The following is a 24,278-nucleotide window of genomic DNA, read 5'->3' as shown; positions in this document are numbered from 1 at the left end:
AACGCCATCATGTGTTTCCCAATACTCAGAGCGCCTTTCTGTCCGTCCCTCTTTTCGCCCTTGCCCTATAACTCCCAAGCCCGATATCAACACCGCCATTGTGCGTCGCCAGACCGTCAAAGAGCTCCCTACCCAGCGTTATGATCTTTATTGTGTTACCGAACCCGACTGCAACGCTGCGCTTGCCCAACTTCGCTATGGGTCCAGGAGCTACTACGAACAGATCGTCTTCGGCGTCGTCCTCCATGTCATCGTTGTTGTCAGCAAGCAGTGGACGAGAGCGGTACTCGCCAGTCAACGACAGGGTCCATGCCTCCCATGGGTCGCTGTCGTTGATTGTTGTGTGCTGGTAGCGACGGTTCTTGGCCGACGAGACATGTGAGCTGCTAGGTCTGCTGGCTCGTTGTCTCACAGCGGATGTCAGAGTGACTGAACTCGAAACAGCTTCGTCATCGTCATCAGATGCCACCGAAGAAGCTGAAGTAGATTGTGCCCGCCTGCGAACACCTGCTACGCCAGAATCGTTTGTCGAATCCCACACGCCGGCAGCCTCGACAATGTAGACAGCCTCAGCCGCGCTCTCGAGTCCCCGGCACTGGTGCTTCCTTCTATCTGGCTGCTTTCCAAGACATATTTGCGATGATGGGACGGCTTTGGGCGTGAACGTCTGCATCAGCATGTGCTCGGTGTCCTGCTCAGCATACGCAACAGATAACGCATGCACAGCAGTTGCTCCACAAGAGCATTGACGCCTTGCAGAATGCATGACTCGGAAAGAGTGTGGCTTGATATGCCCTATCTCGAAAGCATGTATCAGTGCCTTGCTGTTGAACTCGAACATCTCGGCTCTTTCGTCACGAAGAGCGAAGATCAGCCCGAGGCTAGGCACGCCTTGGATGCACTTCACCTTGGATGGGTTGCTGTCAGGCGGTGGGCCGGGATCTAGACTAGCAACAACTTCGGATGTTTTGTTGCTCGGGTCCTGCAACGATAGAATGTGCACTTCGCCCGGTTTGCACACGAAGACGAGACTGACTTCGCCCCTGGCACTGACATAAAGCCCGGCACAGAGTATGGAACTGGCGCTGACACGCTTCGTTCGATGAATGCCAGTCCGTGCCTCGAGTTCGGTCAGATGGCCGTCCGGACTGAGAATCATGACATATGGCTTCTCGTTGTCGTTGCGCGTGACGTTGACGAACGAGAACAGTATTGGCACTTGTCCCCGGAAATCAACCGTAGGGAACATTAAGAAGCGCGAGGCAGTGATGCTCCACAAGCCAATCCGCCCAGTGTCGGTGCCCAAAGCAAGAAAAGCGCCATTCTCATCCAAAGCACTCGCCACGATCGGCCACAGCTTGGGTTTCATGGAAGCTGTCTGCAAAATCGTAGACAGGTATCCTGTCCGTCCGTTCAGCCAGATCGAGGTGGTCCTGTCCAAGCTCACACTCGCCAGGTGACCTTTGGAGCACGTTGACACCTGAACAACGTCCAATGTCTGCCGCGTAGGTAGTGTCTTGACGCAGAAAGACGCCTCCTTCTCCTCGTCTTCATCTATAACTTCGGGGAGACCAGTCCACAAGAGGTAGTTCATAAGCAATGTCACGCCAGCTATCAGAAACACTGCCATTAGGGCTGCCGGAAAAGCATGACCCTGCGCAAAGCGCCGAAGACAGGCCATGAGGGTAGTGGGCTGCTGGGGTTTGTCTCGCCCTCGTGCTCCTTTTGCAACAAACAGTATAGGGTCGTGAATTCGAGCGACGAAGCTGTGAGCGCCAGGCTTGAGAATCGCAAACATTTCCCTGGCGGTATTGTGATCCTGTAATTTGAGCCACTCGGCGGGCGTTCTCGCCTGATTGATTGGTGGTGAGGTCCTCTGAGTCCCGAAGCTCCGCCTTTGTTTTCTGGACATGAGTCTCTTCCTGACCGTGTCCAAAGATAGGTGTTGATCGCTGAAATCGAAGAAGTGCCAATTGATGGCCAAAATGATGGAGAAGATTGCGACTGTACCGGCGAAACGCGTGCTCAGCGGCGTGGTACCTTCCATCAAGGCAGTGAGCCATGACTGTCGTTCAGGCCGATTTTTCTTCGAGCCCTGGGTCGGATCGGCCTGTCCAATCGAGTCGGATAGCTCCATTCGCTGTACATCGACACTCAGAACAGCGACAAAGAAGGTGAGGTGATAGACGAAATCGAAAACGAGCGTAACCGCAGCAAACACGCAAAAATCAGCTACCCATGGTGAGACAAATCTTGAGCAAAGGTAGATCAGAGCAAGATTCTGGAAGGCAACCGCAAGAGACAAATGACCCACTTCTCCGAGTGCGTTTCCGATTCGCTGCTGAGGAGGCATCTCCGGCGGTGTTTCCAGAACAGCGTTGATCAGTCGAAATATGTTTCCAAGTCCATAGCAGAAGACCACTGCCGGAAACCAGGGCCTTGGTATCCTTGCCAAGTCAATCCCCAGCGAGGTGCATAGCGAGAAACTGGCGATGATGCAAATAGCCATCTTGGCGCAGATGGTGATGAGCAATCCAAACCAGCTCTTGACAGCACGTAGCTGCATCATTCTCGAAATCACATACACCGCAGTGATGATGTATGATGCGGCAAGGAATATGTCGTCCAGCTTTGTCATTGGCTTAACGCGGAACTCATAGAGTCGGTTTCTCAGAATTTGTCCATCCGGTGGAAACACGGTCCAGTCATTGTCTAGTCCTTCTGCCAACGCTCTCGCCTTTGCGTCCCATCTGTCGCCCAGATCTGGGTCGTCTGTCCGATCGAACAGGGTGAGGACCAAGGCATCAGCCGCTCGAAGCTTGGTGTTGGTGAACGTTTTGCCTGCAAATACGGTGCTCGGTCGCAGAGTAATGTTCATGGGTGTCTGGGTCCTGCTGCGCGCATTGATCGTTCCTAGTATGTCCTTGTCGCTCTCCAGTGCCTCGTGCGAACAGTCCCAGTACATCAAGGGCGACTGCCATCCCCACTTCTGGCCCGGTCCGGGCATGATGCAGCCTCCATTGGCACGCGCGAGTACAGTCGTTGTCGTCGAGCTGGGGCGCTCCACATCGAAAGCAGCGCCGAGGAGGACGTTTTCAACGTCCAGGGCCTTGCGCAGCACGCTCCTGTTGATGGCGCTCATGTAGTCGCCGTGCACCCACACCTGGCGCACGACCACATCGGCAGGGCGGTCGCCCTCGATCTCGGTCGTCGAGGTCCAGACATGTTTGGGGAGGTTGCGCAGGCCGGCAGCGGCGGGGCTGTCGGTTTGGAAGACGGCCGGGTAGCAGAGCAGCACCGAGATGCTGATGGTCAGGACGAGGGACAGCAGCCAATGCTGCGCGGTGGCGGTGCCGTGGGCCTGGAAAGCACGGCGGATGGGGTGGGAGGGCGAGAGTCTGGGCGGTTCGGTCGTCCTGCGAAGCTGTTGAGCATGTGCGTCGGCGGACCTGAGGCGCGAATGCCCGCGCAGATGCGGATGCAGATGCAGAGGCAGAGGCAGAGGCAGATGCAGAGGCAGAGGCAGAGGCAGATGCAGACGCGCATTGCGGCTTCGGAGACGGGAGACTTACCCTCGCAGCGGATAGAGAATGAACCAGATCATCACACGGGCATGCCCAGGCCAGCAACCAGTTCGACCCCAGCTGCCTCGGCTGAAGGTTTGCAACGCGCGCGCGCTCGACTGCTGCTGCGACAAGAGATGTGGGGTGAGGCCTGGCAGAATCATGGGAGAAGCAGCGCTAGAGGAAAGCTCCAAGCCAGAACCCGCCGGGCCGGCGGCGCAAATCTTGGGACTTGGACTTGGACTCTGGCAAATCCAAGGGCGGTAGCGACACGCATTATTGTCCTTTTTCGTGGCGTTCGCGCGTGCAGGTCGAGCATCCAGTTCGCCGCCAAGCAGCGCATCACAGACCTGACGTGGTGTCACACACTCGATGCGGGCTCGCCAATGGTGATCGCTTTACGCGAGCAGCTGGTGCACATTTGTCTCAATGCAGTTACGGCAACGAGAAGGTCTTCGAAGTGGTTCAGCGGCGCGCGTCCAGGCGTGCCTCTCGTCCGCTTTGGCGCTGTCGGCCAAGTGGGAGCCTCCAGGAACGACTACAAAAAGCAATGAGCGGAGGCCCGGCCACTCGGATATGACGGTCTGGGGGGAGCGTCCTCGACGATGCACAGTGGTAGATCACTAGTTACAAACAACCATTACCCCACTGCCCAAGGAGACACAGCGGGCAACGACATGCACGACCCCGTGTTATGCACCCCAACTTCTCTGGAGAGCCTCAAGCAGCCTCCCAATCGGGACAGCCTCGAAGCCCGTGGCACTGACTAGGCCTGGCCATTGTCGCGGTGTCGCACTGTGCTGTAAAGACGGGCAGCGGCAGCCGGACCCGCGTACCACCACCAGCTAATCTGCAGCTCAGAGTGGGCTTGGGACGGCATCGAGTGCATCGCAGCTAGATTCCAACAGAGGCTGAGATGGAGGTGCTGGACGCCTCTGCCATGCAACGTCGTGCCGGAACCAGTTCCTTTCCTGCACACCTCAATTTTGGGCAAGCCGCGTCTCAAGCGCCTTCCATCTCTTCATCGTCGTCCTCAGCATCCTCCTCGTCCGACCACTCATCCTCTTCTCCCTCCACAGCCGGGCCTAGCACATCATTCAACTCCTTCAGGATTTCTTCGGCGTGCTCCTTCAGTCGCTCGTCTTCGTACTCCAGCATGCCGTACAGCTTGAGGCAGTTGTCCAGCCACTCCCGACTCGCCTTCAGTAGTGAGGTGACGGTCTTCTCATGCTCCCCACCCTTTGCTTTTTGCTTGCCAGCGAGCAGGTGCAAGCACCAGCCACCAAGATACCATGCTTCCACGCTGCTGTCGTTTTCATTGACCAATCTTTCGAGAACCTCAATGGCATCGTCTTCCATATCAGCTTCCATCAACAAACGTGACAGACTGATCATGGTGGAGAAATCAGGGACATGAGGGTCGTCCGGCTCCAGGTCCTTCCACAAGTCCATACTCCTCGTCAACGCTGCCTGTGCATCCTCCTTCCTCAGCTGAGAAATCCGTATTGACGCCAATGTTTGCAAGGGCTCAGGGTTGTTCGGTGCAACCATGAGCGCTTCTGTGACGGCGGCTTCGCACCGTGCTTCGGCATCTGCTTCCCAGGACAGGTCTGTCATGTACACCTCTGCAATGCCGCACAGCGAGTTCGCAATCTTCAGCTTCTTCTCTTCCAGCAGCTCTTCGACCTCTGCCTTCTTGACCAGCTTTCCTTCCAGCTCGTCGATCTCGCGCTTCAGCACCTCCACGCCTTTCTCAAACCACCGCACAGACTCAGCTCCGCCGTCTTCATTCAGCTGTGCGAGCCAGAGGAACTTTTCGGCGCCGTCGTTGGCGCCCTCGGGGTCGAGAAGTATGGCGACTTGGAAAGCTTCGCGTGCGGATTCGGGGTCGCCTAGCTCTACGTTGATCTCGCCGAGGAGATTGAGCGCAGGCAGTGCGGCTGTTGTGGGTTTCGAGGTAGGCTGGAGGATGTTGAGAGCCCTTCTTGCCGCGACGAGGGCTTCCTCTGGCTGCGAAGTCTGGAGGAAGATGGCGGCTTGTGTAAGGAGCTCCTCGGGGGAAGCTTTTGGCTTTTTCGAGGCGCCAGGTTTCGACTTCTTCTTTGCATCGCCGGCGCGTGTTGAGGGCTTCGTTTTCGCCATGGTGCAGGGTCGTGTGGGGTATCAAGTGGTGTTGCGGAAGCACGTCTGTCTGCGCAATAAATTTCCAATGACGGTGGGTCGCCGGCGGCCTATCGATAATTCTCCCCGCCATCGCCAACAGAACCCTGCCTGCCTCGAGCTTCTTATACAACACACTAGCCGCCTGTAGTGCCTGCTGCTACTTTTTGCAATGGGTGTTGAAGACCAGCAAGAAGAGAGAGAGGTTCTCGAGTCCATCTTTCCAGACGAGATTACAGGTGCACCGCCCAAATACCTGACCAGTCGACCCGGCACGCTGACAGCACCTCCACAGATGTTTCCGAAACAGAGTTCCGAGTCTCGATACTACTCGACGTCACACCCGGTGAAGAGGACTCAGAAGACCTCGAGGGGCGTACGTGCACACTATCACTAAATATACAACGAACCATGCTGAGACGTCTCAGCAACAATCATCCTCAACGTCCAATACCCCCCCCTCCTACCCCGACGAAGCCCCCCCGCCTCGACATAACCCAACCGCCCAACGCACCAAAACACCCATACCTCGACATCCAAGATGACAAGCAACGCCTCCTGGACTCGCTCTCCGAAACGATTGAAGAAAACCTGGGCATGGCGATGATCTTCACGCTCGTCACGGTGCTCAAAGACGCAGCCGAGCTCCTCATCTCGGAGCGGCAGAACGCCAAGCAAGCGATCGCGGACATGGAAGCAGCCAAGGCCGAGGAGGAGGAGAACCTCAAGTTCCAGGGCGAGGCTGTCACGCGCGAGAGCTTCCTCAAGTGGAGGGAGGGCTTTAGGAAGGAGATGGAGGAGAAGAAGAAGCAGGCCGAAGAGGAGAAGGAGCTGGAGGACAAGAAGAAGAGGATAGCCAAGGAAGAGAGGAAGTTGACGGGCAAGGAGCTGTGGCAGCAGGGCTTGGCTGGTAAGGGTGATGACGAGGACGAGGGGGATGACTTGCAGGCTATGAAGGATCTGAAGGTGTCTGCTACGTCGTAAGTCGGGGGGAGAGAGAGAGCTTATACCCATTTGCGCGGGAGAAAGGAGCAGTCACTGTACACATTTGCATACATAGCCATGTTTAAAATAAACAACAATAACAAGGCTCATGATTCAGGGCTTAAGAACTCGTATCGGTGCCTTCCTCCTCCCCCTGATCACCTCCTGTCCCTCCTTGAGCGCCAACTCAGTCTCCTCATCCACGATCCTCTGCATCTTGTGAATAATCTCCCTGTCCTGTGCCAACTCCCCTTCATACAATGCGAGGTTCTGCCTGACTGCCTCGTGTACGGCATCGGTCCACTTGACTTTATCCTCCTTGAACATGAGCTGCGCCATCATCAGCACATCCCACTCATCCTCCTGCCTGGCCAACGGCAGCCAGTAGTTATCCAGCTCAACTTTCCTGTGGAAGCGCGCTACCCTGCGCGCCAGCTTCTGCCGCAACACACGACTCAGCGCAGCGGGCTGCGGTTTCGTGAGGCGCAGGAAGGGGACGCCGTTTGCCGAGGCGATGACGGGGACCTTTCGGGGTCCAGAGACGTTTGCGTAGGGGCGGACCTTGAGCACGGCTCTCTCGGGGGGCAGGACCGCGAGGGGATGTTTGCCGGACGGGTGCAGTGGGGGTGGAGGTGGTGGAGGACGACGCGTTGGGGGCGCGTTGGTGAGGCCGCGCGGTAGTGCAGCGATGAGCTGTAAGAAAGTGTTTGCGCCAGCAGTATCATCTGCGCTTGAGGCATCGAGCTTGTCCAGTGTCTGCCTGTGATGAGCAATGTGATGCGGAGATCGAGTTTCGCAGCGTACCTCGTAGCCGAGTTGGAAGCTTAGTCTTAGCTGGTAGGGACTTTGTAACTTTCTGTTCTGGCGGAATTTGTTCTGAATCGCATTGCGCAACGACGTGCGGTCGTCATCTGGGAGGGCGGCAGAAGAGCATCCTGAAAGCAACGCTCTGTATAGAGCGATCGCTGTGCAACTGATTAGTCGACATGACATGTAGTGTATTTCATTATCATACCTGCTACACGATGCTGCGTCGACTTCTTAGGCTGTAGAAACCGGGGCATGCATGGGACGGTCTGTTGGTGTTGGAGCGTTGGGTTCCGAGCACGTTCGGAACGCGAGAAAACGCATGATCACGTGTAAGCCTCGAGCTGCAATGGACCGTTGATGTACGCCAGTCAAAGAGGATATTCGTATTTATTGCTCTCCCTTACATCCTTCGTCCCTGTGGCTAGCTTGTGGACCCCTAAACTCCATACCCATGCACGTTCATATTTCTACCTCAGGCTCCTTGTTCGCATTCGTGTCGTTCGTTGGCATAGTTATGAGCATCTAGAACGTCGAACCCTCGGGCGGCTGAGGGAGCTTCTTGTTCTGGGGCAGAGCCATGTATCTGCGCAGTTCTATCAGGATAGTCTCCATTGTGAAGTCCCTCTTCCACTGCGCCAGACAAGGCAATTTGGAAGCGTCAACCTAGACTGCGTTAGCGAGAGTCTCCGTATACGGTGTGACCCTACGTACCTTTCCATTCTGTGCGTTTACGCAGGGCAGATTGATCTTGGATGTGAACTTGATCTCAGGTGGCGTGTCCGGGTAGTTTGGGCCGCAATGGATCGATACACTGTAGATGCGGTTCTCGTGAACGCTCTGTGTCAATATGTCAGTCTTCGGTCGCCGGACGCATGTAAAAGGAGCGTACGTGGGGCGGGCCGAGGATCGTGCCGTTCCAGTCTGACATCAAAAGATCGTCACCGTTGTCGAGCCCATAGGAGCATGCCTCTGTGTACACTCAGTATTGGACTTGTGCACAGCAGCTGTTGTTGCCCGCCATACCAGCACCGAGACCCTTCTCTCCCTTCTCCAGCTCCTCAAGCAGACGGAAGTTGCGTGGTACTTTGGCACCCATATTTGTTTTTGTTTTTGTTGTTTTTGTTGTCGTTATCTGGTTAACAGGGTCGTGTGATGGTGAGTGTAATTGAGGAAGTGGGAGATGTGCCCCGCTATTGCACTGGTCGTAGTAGGCGGCGCGCGCGTGGGGGAGGTCGAAACGTAGTCTGAGGTGAATGAGGGAGAATAGCGAAGCTGATATCGAGAAGCTGAGGCTGAAGGTCAGTCGGTAAGGCCAGATCCTTGCGATCTGCTGTGGTTCTGCGATTTGGTAAGCTGTTTGTTCTCTTGGCGACCCTATGACGCGGAAACAGCTCGCGGCCACATGGACAAGGGTCCTTCGGCGCGCATGCGGCAACGGCGATGTTTGGTCTTGACCGCCTTCCGTACTGCACGCTTCATCTGACAGGACAAGTGACCTTTCAGCATCGGGCTCAAACAAGGAGAATTATTTGCGACTTTGTGCTACTGCCATCCATGGACAGCAGTCGTATGTCCTTGTTGGTCCTTTACGCAGCATGACAGCCCAGATCCTGGCGGCGGAATTGGCGAATCTGATCTCGGATTCGAAGCGCAAGAACACAGAGCTTCGAACGGCTGCGGAGAAGGCGTTGCAGGATCTCAAGTCCTTGTCCAATACATCTGAGGCTCAGCTTTCTGCAGGCAAGCAGCCATTGTGTGAAGGAGACGCGTCTGATGCTAACGAACCCAAAAGATCTCTCGAGACGACCGCACTTTTGCTCTCCATTCCTGATTGCCTGCGGCACTCATAATGCAAAATTCACCTCGACTGCAGTCTCTTGCTTACAGCGTCTGAGCGTCTCACGGGCATTGCCAAGAGAAAGATTGTCTGAGGTTCTTGAAGCCTTCAGAGAATCTGCAGCATCAAGTATGTTATCTTAGGCCGTCGTTCAATTGCCGATGCTGAGCTCTTCAGGTCATGATATCCAATTGAAGATATTGCAGGCATTGCCGTCCTTGCTGCAGAACTACCCTTCTGAAATTCGTGGCGAGCTCCTCTCCACAGTATTGCAGATATGCTCGGGCTTGCAGAATGCGAAGAATCCTGCGGTCAGCAACACGGCAGCTGCCACTTTGCAGCAGCTTGTCATAGCCATTTTTGATAGAGTCACAGCAGAAGATGGTAAGTGGTTGTGTGCCCTAGATCAACACTGCATCTAACTTCGTGCTTAGGACAAGCTCTTGAGATACCGACAGTCACCGAAGTTAAAGGAGATGACGGCCTTATCCCAGTCAGACCAGCGGCGAACGATGCGTACAAGGTTTGTCTTGTACTGGGGAATGTGGTCCTAGGCTGATGGTGTGCAGGTGTTCAACGACCTCAACCTTCTGGTAACGGGAGAGAAGCCAGCTTTCATCCGTTTTTCGACAATACCGCCTGCTTCAATACTTGAACTCATCGAAGCAGTTTTGTCCAACTACGGACAAATCATGGTGGAGCATACAGAGCAAGTGTACATTCTGCGGACACTCTTGATGCCTCTCATCATACGTTCGCTTTCAGATCGCCTGTCATTCCCAATCATTGTGCGTATCATTCGGATACTGAACCTGATCATCCGGAACCACTTGACCATTCTTCCTTCTGAGTGCGAGATTGCACTTGGACTGCTCAACCATATGCTTGACCCAGAAGCCTCACAACTCTGGAAACGCGCGCTCTGCCTTGAGGTCTTCCGTGGTATTTATGCTGACTCACGGCTTCTACTGGCAATTTACCACCAGTTCGACGCACAAGATGGGAAGAAGAAGATTTTCGGCGACAACCTAGCATCTTTTGTGCGACTGGCGACAGAAAAACCTGCGCTCATCGGCCTTGGCCAACAGTCCACCGCTCCAATGAGCTTTGTTGATGATAGAATTGCGGCTTCCGAGCAGGCCGCGGCTGCAGCAGGTGCAATGGCCGGTGACATTGGCGGCCCTATCAGCGATCGCAGCAGCAGCAGTCGTCCGTATGGGATCAGCACGCAGTGGAGCTCAATGAAGACGCCTTGTATCGATCAACTCGACAAGTCGGACCCGCCTGTCCTTCCCGATACGTACATATACAGCTTGGTGTTGACTTGCATCACAAACATCAGCGAAAGTCTAGCAAAATTCGTGTTACCTCTAACAGTACATCATGACATCAAGAGCCGGAGAAAGACCAAGACAGACGATCCAGCTGCTCTCGACAGCGAAGAGACACCTGCAGATGAAGGTGGACAACGGCTCTCAAGAACACAGTCGTTCCGCAAGAAGACAATACCAGTCAACCCGCTCGACCTTAGCGATCATCCTGCATACGCATACATACAAACATCACTGACGCTTACGACCGAGTGCTGGCCTGCTATTCTCGCAACATGCTCGACATTCCTGAATGCTTCGTTAGACGTAGAGTATTATCGCGCCTTGGTTCGAGCAATTCAAAAGTTCACACAAGTTGCTGGTCTTTTGAGGATGGCGACGCCTCGCGATGCCTTCCTCACTACAATGGGCAAAGCAGCTATTCCCTCGAACCTGTTACTAGCAAACGTGTCTTCGCCGAAGGCGGCTGCGACCGACCAGACAGGCATGTTCAACAACGCGAAAGGCCTACTGAGCGTAGACAGCCTTGTAAGTCAAGCATCTTCAGCTTCAACAGAACATAATCGTCGCCCTTCGCACGACGTTCAGCTTCCTTCGTTGGGGCCTCGTAACTTGCTGTGTCTACGAGCCCTCCTCAATCTCGCGATTGCATTAGGACCAACTCTCCAGTCTGCGTGGTCCATTGTGTTTGAGACGCTCCAGGTCGCCGACCTGGTGTTGTCGCTCTCCAATCACAATGGCGGTCGTTCAACAGCACAATACGCCGGGCCGGAGGGTGCCGCTGAGAAGATGGAAGCGGAAACTGCAGCAGTGCAAGCAGCAGCCCGGAGACTCTTTGAAAGTACTGTCGACTTTCCAAACGATTCATTCTCAGAGGTTTTGCAGGCGCTTTGCGCTCTGCTTAACAACTCTTCGCCAATAGAGAGCGGCCAGATGACGCCCACAACAGCCGGGCGGCCACAAATCCTTCACCAGCGAAGACTGGGAAGTGTATCTGGCATATCTTTGAACACGGGGGCCAACTCCCGCGACGCAGCCTTTGCCTTAAACAAGATCGGTGAGCTTGCTGCTCTGAACGAGGCTAGGCTATCCCAATACGATCCCTCGGAAAGTGGCTGGGACACGTTCGTCAACGAAATCGTCCGTTTCTCTGCCGATGACCGCAAAGCACCATCATCTAGACTTCTTGCGGCTGATATATTGTCGAGGACTGTCAGAGAAATCGCAGAAATATCTATGTACGACGAGCAACGTGAACAGATTCAAGCACGCATCCTTGCCACCCTACAGAGACAGATTACGGTTCTACGGCTAAACGATATTAAAACAAAGGACGTCCACAGTGACACCGACATTCGAGTACACCAAACAGCCCTCGATGCTCTGAAGAACGTGATCGAGCAGTGTGGTGAGTCACTCGTTGCTGGGTGGGCTTCTGTTCTCGACAGCCTGCTTAGTGTGTTCCTGCCCGACGACGAAACACATGAAGGTGATAGGAAAACTTCAGGTGGACCAGCATATCGAAAGTACGATTCAAGGGTAGTTCGCGTTATCTCAAGGTCACTGGCTCGATCGGCATTTGCAACAGTTCAGCTCGTCTGTTCAGATTTTCTGGCATCTGTTCCAGACGCATGCCTATCTACGCTGTTAGAGCTTCTGCTCAACTTCTGTGGACAGCAAGATGATCTCAACATGTCCCTCACTGTAGGTCCATCACTCAGCTTCCTTATGTGGCTAACAGTGCTAGGCGATAACGTTTTTTTGGAACGTCTCGGACTTTTTGCAGTCTCGCAGTGACATTTCCTCTCTTCCGAATGTCATAGGAGATGTCCTAAAGTCAGAGGAAATCCGCGCTCTTGTCAAGACGAATTCAAAGGGAGGTAACACGCCTACGTTATGGCTCCAGGTATTACTCGACCTGTCTACGACTACCACAGACAAGCGCGCGGAAGTCCGAAACTCGGCCGTACAAACGATCCAACGCATCTTCGAAAACTACACAGATCAGCTCTCATCCGATGCATGGATGCTCTGCCTTCGTGCAGTGTTGTTCGAGGCCATTGAGGCGAACCTGGCCGCTCAGAAGAATGTTCGACATGGCTCACACAACACGGCTAACGACATCGAAAGCTGGAATGAAACCACTAAAACCGTCCTACAAAGCGTTAGTACTCTTACTACGATGCGCCTGCAAAAGATCGATGACACTTCCACATTTGGTGGAGCTTGGACAGATCTCCTGGATCGTTTGCAACAGTACTTCGCCTTTGGCTCACACGCTTTAGGATCCTACGTCTTCGTGACGATCACTAGTATGCTTTCAAACCTTAACAATGCGCAGGTCTTGGGCGCGTCCTCTCTGCATAAGACTGCTGTCGTCTGGACAAGTTACCTAGATTCGCACAATACATGGGGAACGGATCCTGGAGACAACCAAGAAGCTTTCGTGGCTTTTGCAGATGCTTTCAAAGCAATCTATCGACTAGCGGGTCAAAGCATCGACGCGGATCTACCTTCCATGTTGTCTCACCTGGAGACCTGTGTTATGGAGTCGGATGCTATTGCCTATTCATCAGACGTTGATGCAATGACACCTCTCCAGACTAGTGTCTTGGAGTGTCTGTCCATTGTTGATACTACAGAGGCCAGTCTTCCTTCATACATGATCGGATTGCTTGGTCGTTTTAGCGTGCTGCCTTACACCTCGGGGGCACGACAATCTGAGATACGGGGACCTACCTTCGTCGCACTGTCAAAGACTTCAATGGCCATGCTCCAAGACATTATTGTCAAGCACATTGGACACAGACAGATTTACACAGACGGTGCTTTCAGTTCAGCCGTGACATATCTAGCACGACCCATCCAAGAAAAATATGCTTGGCAGAAAGAAGGCAAACCTCCAACAATTTGGCGGAAAGCTACGACAACTGCTATAGCTATCCTCCATGCGGGCCTACCGCAGCTCGAGGCCAATCAGATCACCGGTCAATCGCTCAACAATATCTGGACCGCAGTAGTCGATATTGCCTATTACATCACACGCGCTCATCATCTGAACCCAGACGTACCTCCACCGTCGCTCGACCAGGACGAAGAGTTTGACATTAAATCATTCACAGAGCTCCGTCAACTGATCACGACACCTCTCAACGCTCCTTCGCTACCCGACAGCCTTCGCAGAGCATACACGCGCAATCTCTTCTCTGTCTCTCTCATTCACACACCCCTGCAAGGCGAGCTCTCAGACCTTGCAAGCACACCGCTCAATGACCTTTACAAGATAAGACTGGGACAGACAGCTGTTCTTCCAGCAACGCTTCGAACGAAGATGAGCTATACATGTATTTCTGAGCTCTTCAACCTCGTCAGCGCTCATGATAACAGTAACCAATGCGTTAAGCTCGCCCAGGCAGCAGCCCCTTACCTGATCTTGCGCGCTGCCGTGCCGCTTAAAACCTATGTTGCAGACCATCCTCTTCGGGGGCGTATGCCAGCTCCTGACTCGCAGCGCAAAGAACTTCTCCAAGTGCTCAGCAAGCTCGAGGCGTTGGAGAGCGAGCCTCTGGCCATTCCTGATGCACCAGGCGTAAAGAGCAAACATCGAAAGCACCTTCAGAGGCTATACCCATTACTCTTGAAGGCAATGAGAGTCGCGAGACATGATCATGAGGTTTTTGAGAAGTTGGTCGCGTTGACTGAGATAGTTGGGGACGAGTTTGGTATGGATGATGAGTAGACAATGTTGGGATGCGTGGAGTTGAGTTGGACAGTTGGATCGATGGGAACGGACACTGATAGCAGTAGCGTTGAAAATTTGTTTAACACGAAAGAGGATCAGGAATACTGTGTTTCATATATTGCCATCTGGAAGTAGCATCGTGGCTTATGACAGAATGCAGCACAACCGATCATGTAACACACCCGACCATGCAACACATGAACTGATCGTGCAACACGCGAACTGACCATTCAGTACGCAAGCCGACCATGAAATACTTGAGCCGAACATCTCAGATCCAAATAAGGTGTCAACAACTTATTCTCCACCCGACATCAGGGCCCGCACAGGACCGAGAACAAAATCTCTACGCATCTGTTCACCCGTACAGTAGCCAGTGCAGCAGATGCAAAACTAGAGAACTTCCTTAGCCTAGTCACGGCGTTACAAAAAGTGATGCACAAAAAGACATGGAATTCCCGCTCTGTGTTGGTGTAGCAATATCTGCAGAGCTGATGATTGGGTTCGCTAAAGATTGGGTTCAGGTTGGAATGTTTGTTGAAGTAGCGTGTTGTTTCATAACTGAGGGAGCGCTTTTGGGCTGCTTGGGGGTGTTATTGTCGGTTGGGGTTTGAGATGGCTAGTTGAGCTTTTCCTATGCTCAGTTGAGCTTTGTCTTGGTCGGTTGAGCTTCAGACCATGGTTGTCCGAGAAAGACCGAAAGGACAGAGAGTTTGCAGATTTAGCGTAACAGAAAAATGTCTAATTTCATCACGTACTAAGAGTTTGGTTTCCGGTCAGAATGAATGCAGTTTTCGCTTTGGGTCGAAGGAATAGTGCATCTGTTTGTTGTCCACGTTCAACCTGCTGGTCAATCGAGGCTCTTTTGTTGCCCGAGCTGAAGAATATGGTCGCCTAAGATAAGATATCCGATGCCTCAAATTTGAGCAGTGTTCAGAAGACCTTTCCATGCGAGGAGTATTCAAGTTATTCCAAGAGACCAGGTCGGGTCTACAGACTATTTACCTTGTGAAATATAAAAGACTGTCCTCGTGAAATCTATTTAGGAAGGAAATAACTCTATGCACAGCCGCAGCCTATAGTGATCTAAACTATGTCCAAACGTACACCGTAGCATGTCAAGAAGATCACAGAGCCTGCTATTTGGACCTCCAATGTCAATTGTTGTTGGTATTCTGCGCGCTACCTTGACCAGTTCACGTGCTCTATCTGCCTTCACACTCGCTGCATTTTCGCTACAACACAGCTACGTCAACTTCAAAGAGCCGTACGCTTAAGCAAGTCCTAACTTCCAGCTGATCACGACTTTGACCCAGCCCTAATCCTAGAGATGTGTTGCGAACGCGTTCAAAGTACATTCGCACTGTCTTGTGAACAGCTTCTGAATATGGTTACTACAGGCAAACATTCGCTGTCCAAGCAGTCAGTTCGGCAGTCAGGTATATGTCTCCGTGAACCCGCTCGTAGAGTCTACGGTGTCTTGGCTACATTTCAATCAACTGTCAATCATTATTGCTATGGTAGTCAGATCCGCTTGTAGTGGACAGACGCTGCAGAGAAGAGAGCACAGACAATCGTAGTACCGTAAAAACTCGATTCTCTGGCCGCAAGCTAACAGCGGGTAGTTTAGTAGGGCCGAGGTGGAGTAGATGTTAACAAATAGGAGCCCCTAGATGCGCTTAGACTAATATTAGAAACCTGCTAAACTACTTGTTAACGTACTCCACGGGTGAGCGGATCAAACGGGTGAGCGGATCACTCTGCCAAGACCACACCAAATTTCTACCCTATTATAGCTCGCATTAGCCCACTTTGGCCTTGTATATAGTAGTGTAGTACATAATATTATTTAGAAACATCTTCTACAGCCTTCTTACATGTACGTAAGTTATGTCTAACGTTATAGCACTTTGTACAGCGTCTTTAGGTTACTTCCCCTCCTTTAGCGCGCACTTGCTTCTTTGCCTTCTTACTATTACTATGCGCCCTAAACTTAGTTAGAGTAGTTAATTAAAGGCCTTCCTTAGCTGTTAGGACTTACTCCTGCTGTAATTACTTTCTTTTATGCGATTTACGTCGCATAGCAGCCTTATTTGCTGCTTAAAGCCTAGTAATCTCCCTTTAAGCTAACACTAGCTTGTGCGCTACTATAGCTGCGCCTTTAGTAAGCTTTTTAAAGGCCTTAACTATTAAAGTTAGTAAGCTGCTTGCATGCCTTTAAATCCTCTCTTAAACCAGCGTTAATTGCGACCCTAATTGCAGGGTAGTGCTTAGGGTTTAGGACTGCTAGGGCTTATCTTCTATAGTAGGTAGCGGTAGGGTACATAGGCGGACATTAAGACCTATTATAACCCGTTCTAGGTTAAGGGGGACTATTCTAGCGCCTTAGAAGCCTCCTTAGATATTGCTAGAAGTAAATGTCTCCTTATAGGCGTCTATAAAGCATAGTAGGAACTTAGTTTTAGTAATATAAGTAACGTACCCCACAGGCGAGCCGCTCAACGGGCGAGCCGCTCACTTTTGCCAAGCCCCTACCAAACTTCTCCTCCTACACCAATGTCTTCTTAATAACACCATTTAGACGCGTTAAAGGAAGCTTAGATACAGCTTGCGCTCCAGGCTCTTAAACAAGACGCGAATCTCTCTTAGCGACGCGCTGCAGCTATCTACAGGGTCCCTTAAAAGACACTAAGCAACTAACACACAGGACGACCTTTACGCGCAGATTCTATAGCCAACTTATAGAAGCTGGACAACAATAAGAAGAAGGTAATTATTAAGCATGTTCTTAAGCTAGATGCGTGAGGATTTTCCTCTTAGCTCTTAGATGTAGCTACTATAGCTAATTCTTTGCGCGCTAAGCGCAATCTAGGCCCTATTAGTGTAAACTGGCCTAGTACGTTTGTTAAGCAACACCTAGAGCTTAAAGTCAAGTTTAATTGCAAGTACGACTATAAGAGAGCCCTCTGTGAGGATTCTGAGGTTCTACAGGGCTGGTTTGGCCTGGTAGCTAATATTAAAGCTAAGTATGGCATCTAGGATAAAGACACGTACAACTTCAACGAGACAGGCTTCATAATAGGCCAGATCTCCCCAGGAGCAGTTGTTACAGCTTCAGAACGACAGGGTCAGCCAAAGGCTATCTAGCCAGGCAACTAAGAGTGGGCTACGGCTATAGTGAGCATTAATGCCAAAGGATAGGCTATTCTGGCCTTCCTTATCTTTAAAGCCTACTACTACCTCTCTGCCTGGTACAAAGAAGAGGATCTGCCTTATGACTAGGTTATTAGAGTCTCTAATAACGGCTGGACTACCAACAAGCTTGGTCTTGACTGGTTGAAGCACTTTGACAGGCATACAAAGGAGCGTACTATTAGCACCTACTATTTGCTTATTATTAATAGTTATAAGAGCCATAACTCTCTTAAATTCCAGCAATACTGTAAGGATAACAAGATTATTGCTCTCTGTTTGCCTCCTTACTTATTACACCTTACACAGCCCCTTAATATAGGTTATTTTGCTGCTTTAAAGAAGGCGTATAGGCGCTAAGCTAAAATACTTATACGCAACTAGATTAACTATATTACAAAGACAGAGTTCCTGCCATGCTTTATACGCGCCTACAATGCTGCAATTACTTCTAAGAACATCTAGGGAGGGTTCCGAGGTGCTGGATTAGTCCTATTTGACCCAGTGTTACGATCCTGTGCTAGGGCACGGCACAAACATAAGTACCAGCCAACCAAGACCCCTGACTCCGCCCTGAAGGAACGAACAGTGGAGAAGGACAGAACAGATAGGGATGTTACGTGACTGCTTGTTAACAAGCATGACACACGTGACTGCTTGTTAATAAGCATGATACGATATGCTTGTCCACAAGCACCCTTATGTATTTTATTAGACTAACTCTAGTTACTTATTAATAAGTAATGTATCTTATTAGTATATAGTTAATAGGAACACAACCCTTATAGTTTGTGTTTAACCTTATTAATTAAGTTTGTCTTTAGAATCTTAACCTGCTCTTAAACTAGACAGTCTACTCTGTACTATTTATTGCACCCTATCTTTACAAGCTTTGCTTAGTTAATAACCCTTACTGATCTAGTACCTGTACTTATCCCCAAGAACTAATAGAATTAGTGCTTACGGTCTTTAACTAAAGTACAACTTTAACATTTTAAACACCCCTAAGATGAGTACTATTGGATCCTGTGCTACCCCTAGCAACTCTACGTCTAGCAACGTCGACATGGACGCAACTGCTACCACTAGCACTATAAACGTTAATAAGCCTGATCTCTACTACAGAGATTGCAGCAAACTTAACAACTGGCTTATATAGTAGGACCTCTTCTTTACCTTCTAAGGCAAGAAGGTTCCTAAGATTAAACAAGTAGTCCTTGCAGCTAGCTACATGCGTGGCAAGGCGTTTACCTAGATTAAGCCCTTTATGCAGCAGTACCAAGCTAGCAAGGCCTTAGACAATGTAGATGTATAGATAAGAGACTTTAACCTATTTAAAGAGAAGATTAAGCCGATCTTCGGAGTCTCCAACGAACCACACATTGCCTGTCGCAACATCTAGAGGATTAGGCAGGACAAGTCAGCCGCCGACTACGCCGCGGAGTTTCAGCAGCTTGCTGCTAACACTGACTAGGACAACACTGCTCTAACCACTATGTTTTAACAAGGATTAAAGCCTAAGGTTAAGGAAGAACTTATGCGCACCAGCGCAAGCACTAAGACCCTTAATAAGCTTATTAATACCACTATCAACATCGACGTACGCCTCTACGAACTCCAGCAGGAGCTCCAGGACAACCTACGAGCTCGTACCACCGTCATCGCTACTAACAGGCAGCCACTAAGGAACTAGTGGCGCAACAACCTAAACTGAGGACAACGAGGAGGCTGTAATCAGCCAAACACCGGTCGCCACATCCACAGCAACACTCAGAGTGGATACTTTGGACCAGAAGCAATAGACCTCTCAAACCTCATTAAAGGACCACCTAAGCGATGGAACAAGAAGACAAAAGGGGGCAAGCAATTAGGAGGCAGCAAGGACTGCTACAACTGTGGCAAACCAGGCCACTTTGCCAGGGACTGCCAGATGAACAAGGTTCACTGCCAGTTAAATATACTTACCTGTAATTACAATGATACAGAAGCTAGTAAATAGGAAATTCTTACTGATAATATAGGACAACTGCTGGAAGACCCAGAGTCTGGTCTAGAGGACGATGACGACTGTATCGTACCTCCAATTCGTGTAGCAACACCTTACCAGGACGCCCAGACAGGCAAAGAAACGGAATACTACTCTAACAACGACCAGCGATACCACGCGGTAGAATTCACGCCAGAACTCCAAGAGCTCGTTCACCGATTCTGCAAGGAAATCGACGACGGTAAACAGTTCACCAACGACCTGGAAGAAGCTGAAGACCAGCTTTAGTGCAAGCAAGAAACATAGCTCAGCCTAGAACGTATGCAGAAACAGAAAGAAGAACTACTACTAATTAGCCCACAACTACAGTACATCCTAGATTACTAAAACCTAAAACACAGAAACCTTATATAGATAGCATGCACTAAAGACAGATGTATAATCTACTACAACAAGAAGCTTGGTGCAGGATAGTTCCTGGCACAACAAGGCCTCTGTCGCAACCAATGGTACCAGTGTCACAATAACCTGTGTGAACTTCATCTTATTAACAAGCGCTAGAAAGCACACTTTCCTGGTACAGATAACCCACAGGCCACGATACAAATGCAGCTAGTAGTTAACAGAAGTTGCTACAACACACACTGGCAGAACTGTCTTAATACAGACTGCAAGAAACACCGCACTACTAAGGAATACGAAGGGTTCGGTAATAAGGAGACTTTTTTAGGCCAGCGCCTACAAGCCCCAGGGATCGATCCATTAATAGCATCAGGACTAATCACCTTATTAAACTACCTATTAAACTAAATAGAGTAGTCTTTTTAGTACTCTTAGACTTAGGAGCATAAGCAAACTATATATCACAGACAACAGTGTTCTGAGCTAGACTTAGATTATATCGCAAGAAACACGCTTATTTGCTCTAAGTAGCTAATAGAGAATTAATGCTGGACAAACCGCTGATTATGTTCAAAGTAATAGCAGCACCCCTACAGATACAGGGGCACTATAAGGAAATAAACCTAGACGTCTTTGCAAAGGCCACGCACAACGTTATACTAGGACTTCCCTAGTTACAAAAGCACAACCTAAAGATAGACTGGGCACAAGAAAGACTTTTGTTAGAAGGTTACAAATGTGGCACTAATGCATCTACGCCTACGCAGCGCACGCAGCAGCTGGTAGATAAGAAAGAGATTAACAATGTCTCTTCAACACATAAGACGCGCCAAGATAGAGCAGTTAACTCTGCAGATACTGAGAGACCTACAGATTATAAAGTAAGAGTTAAGGAGGAGAAGAGTGCACCTCCTGCCATCCCTGACGTTTACTAACAGTACGCAGAGATGTTTAGAGAAGAGCTTACAGCAAAAGCCCTGCCTAAGCATAAACCCTAGGATCACGAGATTAAGCTCCAGGAAGGAAAGATACTGACTTTCGGGCTACTATACCAGTTATTAGAAAAGGAACTTAAAGTACTTCGCAAGTACATTAAGGAGAACCTTAAGAAGGGATTTATTAGAAGATTAGAATCACCTGCAGGGTACCTAATCATGTTCGTTCCTAAGAAGGATGGCAAGCTACGACCTTGCATTAACTTCAGGAAGCTCAATAAAATCACTATTAAGAACCGCTACCCGCTCCCGAACATCACAGAGTTGCAGGACTGGCTAGCAGGAGCTTAGTACTTTACGGCGTTAGATCTACAAGGCGCGTACAACCTTATACGCATAAAGAAAGAAGAAGAATAGAAGACGGTATTTAGGACGCGATATGGACTCTACAAGTACCTTGTTATACCGTTCAGTCTAACAAACACACCAGCTACGTGCCAGGAGTTGATTAACAACGTCCTGAGAGCACACCTCAACAGAACTGTGGTAGCGTACCTAGACAACATCCTAGTGTACTCTAAGACACTAGAAGAGCACACAAAACACGTTACAGAAGTGCTAGAATGCCTAAAGCAGGCAGACCTACAGCTTAAACCTAAAAAGTGCGAATAGCACAAGGAGGAAGTCGAATTCCTAGGGTATATTGTAGGACGACACAGAGTCAAGATCAGTCCAACAAAGGTGGAAGTAGTCAAGACTTGGCAGACGCCAAAAACGGTCAAACAGATCTAGGAATTCTTAGGATTTGTTAACTTTAACCGACGCTTTATTAAGGACTACTCTAAGACTGCAATCCTGCTGACAAAGCTTACGCAGAAGGATACACCATTTAAGTAGGGAAAAGAACAAGACAATACGTTTAAAGCACTTAAGCAAGCCTGTATCACACCTCCTATATTAATCACATTTTGCAGCAGCAAACTAATACGCATAGAGACTGACACCTCAGATCTTATATTAGGCGCATATATTACACAAGAAAAGGATAGACTATAGCACCCTATCGCATACTACTCGCGCAAGTTCTTAGGACTAGAAGAACGCTACAATGTGCACAACAAAGAATTGCTTACAATTATCTTAGCTCTAGAACATTAGTAACTATACGCAGAAAGCTGCTTAGAACTTACTATCTATACTAACCACAAGAACCTAGTATACTTTACTACAAGTAAAGTCTTAAACTAACGCTAAGTACGTTAGTCTAAGATGCTTAGATAATATAAATTCAGGATACTATACACTCTAGGCAAGGACAATAGTAGAGCTAATGCACTTAGTTAACGACACAACCTCGTTAGAGAAAAAACAATTAACCAGTTTGCAGTGCTAGGAATCAACAACGATAGATTACTAGGACCATTACAGCAGCTTAACAACATAATGCAGATCAAAATTAACCAGCGCACCACATTAGATGTACCAGAGGAACTTTAGAACAAAGTTATTACTAATTATCACAATAACCTGTTACACAGACACCCTGGAATTACACACATAATAGAACTTATTAAATAACACTATAAGTTCAGCAACATAAAGGATAAGGTTACTAAATACATTAAGAATTGTGTTAACTGCCAGTAAAATAAACACAGCACACACGCAAAATACAGAGAAATGCAGGCAATAGAGCCGCCAACCGCACTATGGACGAACATTACGATAGATTTTGTCACACAGCTACCTACCTTAAGAGACCCTGTTACTAGATACAACTACAACTCAATCTTTGTTATAGTTGACAGATTCACCAAGTACGCTAAAATAATACCGTTTTGACATAGTTACACTGCAGAGCAGCTTGCACAAGTGTTCCTAGATTAACACATAAGGCATCACGGCATACCTAAATTAATTATTAGCAATTAAGACAAGCTCTTCACGTCAAACTACTGGACCACGCTCTTAGCAGCTATTGGTACCAAGAAGAAGCTTTTAACAGCCTATTATCTATAGACAGATAGACAGACTGAAAGAACAAATTAGACTATAGAAACATACCTACAGATATACAGCAACCAGCAGCAAGACAACTGGGTTTTGCTATTACCTATGGCACAGATTGCATATAACAACAAATTGTCAGAAGTAATAGGAGAATTACTGTTCTTCCTGAATTACAGGATGCACCTAAATCTCTTTACCAGAAGTCTGGACACACCAATTCAGACTAAATCAGCAATATCCTCAGTAGCAAGACTGAAGGAAGTGCACGAAAAGGCACTAGAAAACATCAGCAAGGCTTAAGAACAAGTAATCTCACATGTCAACTAGAAAAGAAAAACAGCACTTTAGCTAAAAGAGGGGGATAAAGTCTATCTCCTTACAAAAAACCTTTGCACACAAAGACTAACAAAAAAACTAGACTATGTTAAAGTTAGACCCTTTTTTATTTCTAAGCAGATAAGTCTAGTTAACTATAGACTTAATCTGCTAAAGGATATAAAGATTTACCTAGTGTTCCACATATCGCTATTAGAACCAGCTAACCCTAGAACGCCTATCCAGGAAAACTTCCATTATTAAGCCAACAGCAAAGATAAATAGGAAGTTAAAAAAATAGTAATACATAAGGGAAATGGTAATTAACAAAGGTATCTAGTTAAATAGTTAGGATACCTAGACTTAGAAAACACATAGGAACCACCTGCGCACCTTACAAGTTGCTGCTAATTAGTACGTAAGTACCATAATTCGCAACAGACTCTTTAATTAAACCAAGAACGCCCTAGGTAGCTGGCGAGGCACACATGCCAATGGACGCTGCAGGACAGTCAGGATTAACTTCCTCAGCCAGGTCTAACTTGCCAGCCTTAACTATTCTATTTGCTAAACACAGCGCCTTTTGCCGCGCGCGTTTATTTACCTATTTTAGGATTTTCTTATTACGCAACAATCGCGCAATAACAGTTGTAAGAAGCAACTTATCTTCTTCTACCTTTTTCTTATACTCCTTGCAAGTCTTATCTAACAACGCCTAAGACATGTTTACACATGGCTTGCCTGCCTTTATACACTTGGCACACTTTAGACCTTTTAGACTACTAGGCATAATAAAGCACTTATAGCTGCTAAAGAAACAACAATTGTAAGGGACTTTAGCAGGTGTATTAGCTTAGCAGATTTCTAATATAAGACAGATGTTGCAGGCGTGCAAGGACATCTTAACTTACAGGTTACTAGATATAGAGATTACAGATTATATAAAACTCTAAAAGACAATTACATAGTTTAAGGACAAACTAAAGGGGAAGGGGGGATAGTGTTATAAT

The 24,278-nt window shown here is 49.1% G+C and overlaps 6 protein-coding genes and 1 pseudogene across 8 annotated transcripts, besides 27 other annotated features; 3 read left to right on the top strand and 4 right to left on the bottom strand.

Annotated features, from left to right (window-relative positions):
- Positions 1–25: 25 nt before the first annotated feature.
- Positions 26–3,727, bottom strand: EKO05_0001598 (uncharacterized protein; the record flags this gene model as incomplete). Its single annotated transcript, XM_059635711.1, has 2 exons — positions 26–3,416; positions 3,573–3,727. 2 exons carry the CDS (start codon positions 3,725–3,727, stop codon positions 26–28), a joined length of 3,546 nt encoding a protein of 1,181 aa, XP_059491694.1.
- Positions 3,481–3,539: a tandem repeat.
- An 838-nt stretch (positions 3,728–4,565) lies between the features above and the next one.
- Positions 4,566–5,705, bottom strand: EKO05_0001597 (uncharacterized protein; the record flags this gene model as incomplete). Its single annotated transcript, XM_038945012.1, has 1 exon — positions 4,566–5,705. The coding sequence occupies one exon, from the start codon at positions 5,703–5,705 to the stop codon at positions 4,566–4,568; it is 1,140 nt and encodes a 379-aa protein (XP_038802354.1).
- A 190-nt stretch (positions 5,706–5,895) lies between these two features.
- EKO05_0001596 lies at positions 5,896–6,707 on the top strand (annotated as a pseudogene). Of its 2 annotated transcripts, one of them has the most exons (3): positions 5,896–5,962; positions 6,019–6,099; positions 6,152–6,707. In that variant, coding segments are annotated over exons 1-3 (216 nt in total). The 2 variants fall into 2 exon arrangements; another variant differs by having other exon boundaries at positions 6,019–6,707.
- Positions 6,507–6,576: a tandem repeat.
- Positions 6,708–6,821: 114 nt separating the features above from the next.
- Positions 6,822–7,771, bottom strand: EKO05_0001595 (uncharacterized protein; the record flags this gene model as incomplete). The annotated part of the gene is made up of 3 exons (XM_038937117.1): positions 6,822–7,463; positions 7,512–7,672; positions 7,723–7,771. 3 exons carry the CDS (start codon positions 7,769–7,771, stop codon positions 6,822–6,824), a joined length of 852 nt encoding a protein of 283 aa, XP_038802352.1.
- A 268-nt stretch (positions 7,772–8,039) lies between these two features.
- EKO05_0001594 (E2 ubiquitin-conjugating protein mms2) lies at positions 8,040–8,613 on the bottom strand (the record flags this gene model as incomplete). Its single annotated transcript, XM_038937280.1, has 4 exons — positions 8,040–8,180; positions 8,229–8,354; positions 8,407–8,486; positions 8,541–8,613. The coding sequence occupies 4 exons, from the start codon at positions 8,611–8,613 to the stop codon at positions 8,040–8,042; spliced, it is 420 nt and encodes a 139-aa protein (XP_038802351.1).
- A 499-nt stretch (positions 8,614–9,112) lies between these two features.
- EKO05_0001593 (Endocytosis and vacuole integrity protein) lies at positions 9,113–14,424 on the top strand (the record flags this gene model as incomplete). The annotated part of the gene is made up of 6 exons (XM_038937636.2): positions 9,113–9,257; positions 9,310–9,483; positions 9,532–9,738; positions 9,789–9,877; positions 9,924–12,389; positions 12,433–14,424. 6 exons carry the CDS (start codon positions 9,113–9,115, stop codon positions 14,422–14,424), a joined length of 5,073 nt encoding a protein of 1,690 aa, XP_038802350.2.
- Positions 14,425–16,134: 1,710 nt separating this feature from the next.
- Positions 16,135–16,901: a mobile genetic element.
- Positions 16,902–18,124: a mobile genetic element.
- Positions 17,710–17,975: a mobile genetic element.
- Positions 17,713–17,975: a mobile genetic element.
- Positions 17,719–17,969: a mobile genetic element.
- Positions 17,722–17,975: a mobile genetic element.
- Positions 18,119–18,122: a direct repeat.
- Positions 18,123–18,611: a long terminal repeat.
- Positions 18,123–24,278: part of a mobile genetic element that runs on past the window's edge.
- Positions 18,125–19,796: a mobile genetic element.
- Positions 18,343–18,390: a tandem repeat.
- EKO05_0001592 (uncharacterized protein) lies at positions 19,456–19,894 on the top strand (the record flags this gene model as incomplete). The annotated part of the gene is made up of 2 exons (XM_059635710.1): positions 19,456–19,558; positions 19,641–19,894. 2 exons carry the CDS (start codon positions 19,456–19,458, stop codon positions 19,892–19,894), a joined length of 357 nt encoding a protein of 118 aa, XP_059491693.1.
- Positions 19,789–24,278: part of a mobile genetic element that runs on past the window's edge.
- Positions 21,007–21,290: a mobile genetic element.
- Positions 21,064–21,275: a mobile genetic element.
- Positions 21,076–21,269: a mobile genetic element.
- Positions 21,100–21,287: a mobile genetic element.
- Positions 21,121–21,269: a mobile genetic element.
- Positions 21,169–21,287: a mobile genetic element.
- Positions 21,361–21,605: a mobile genetic element.
- Positions 21,361–21,611: a mobile genetic element.
- Positions 21,364–21,611: a mobile genetic element.
- Positions 21,739–21,833: a mobile genetic element.
- Positions 22,961–23,038: a tandem repeat.
- Positions 23,302–23,525: a mobile genetic element.
- Positions 24,268–24,278: part of a long terminal repeat that runs on past the window's edge.

The sequence above is a fragment of the Ascochyta rabiei genome, chromosome 2 (genome assembly GCF_004011695.2).
Source record: "Ascochyta rabiei chromosome 2, complete sequence".
Classification (NCBI taxonomy): domain Eukaryota; kingdom Fungi; phylum Ascomycota; class Dothideomycetes; order Pleosporales; family Didymellaceae; genus Ascochyta; species Ascochyta rabiei.
This window is presented reverse-complemented; position numbering and strand designations above follow the sequence as displayed.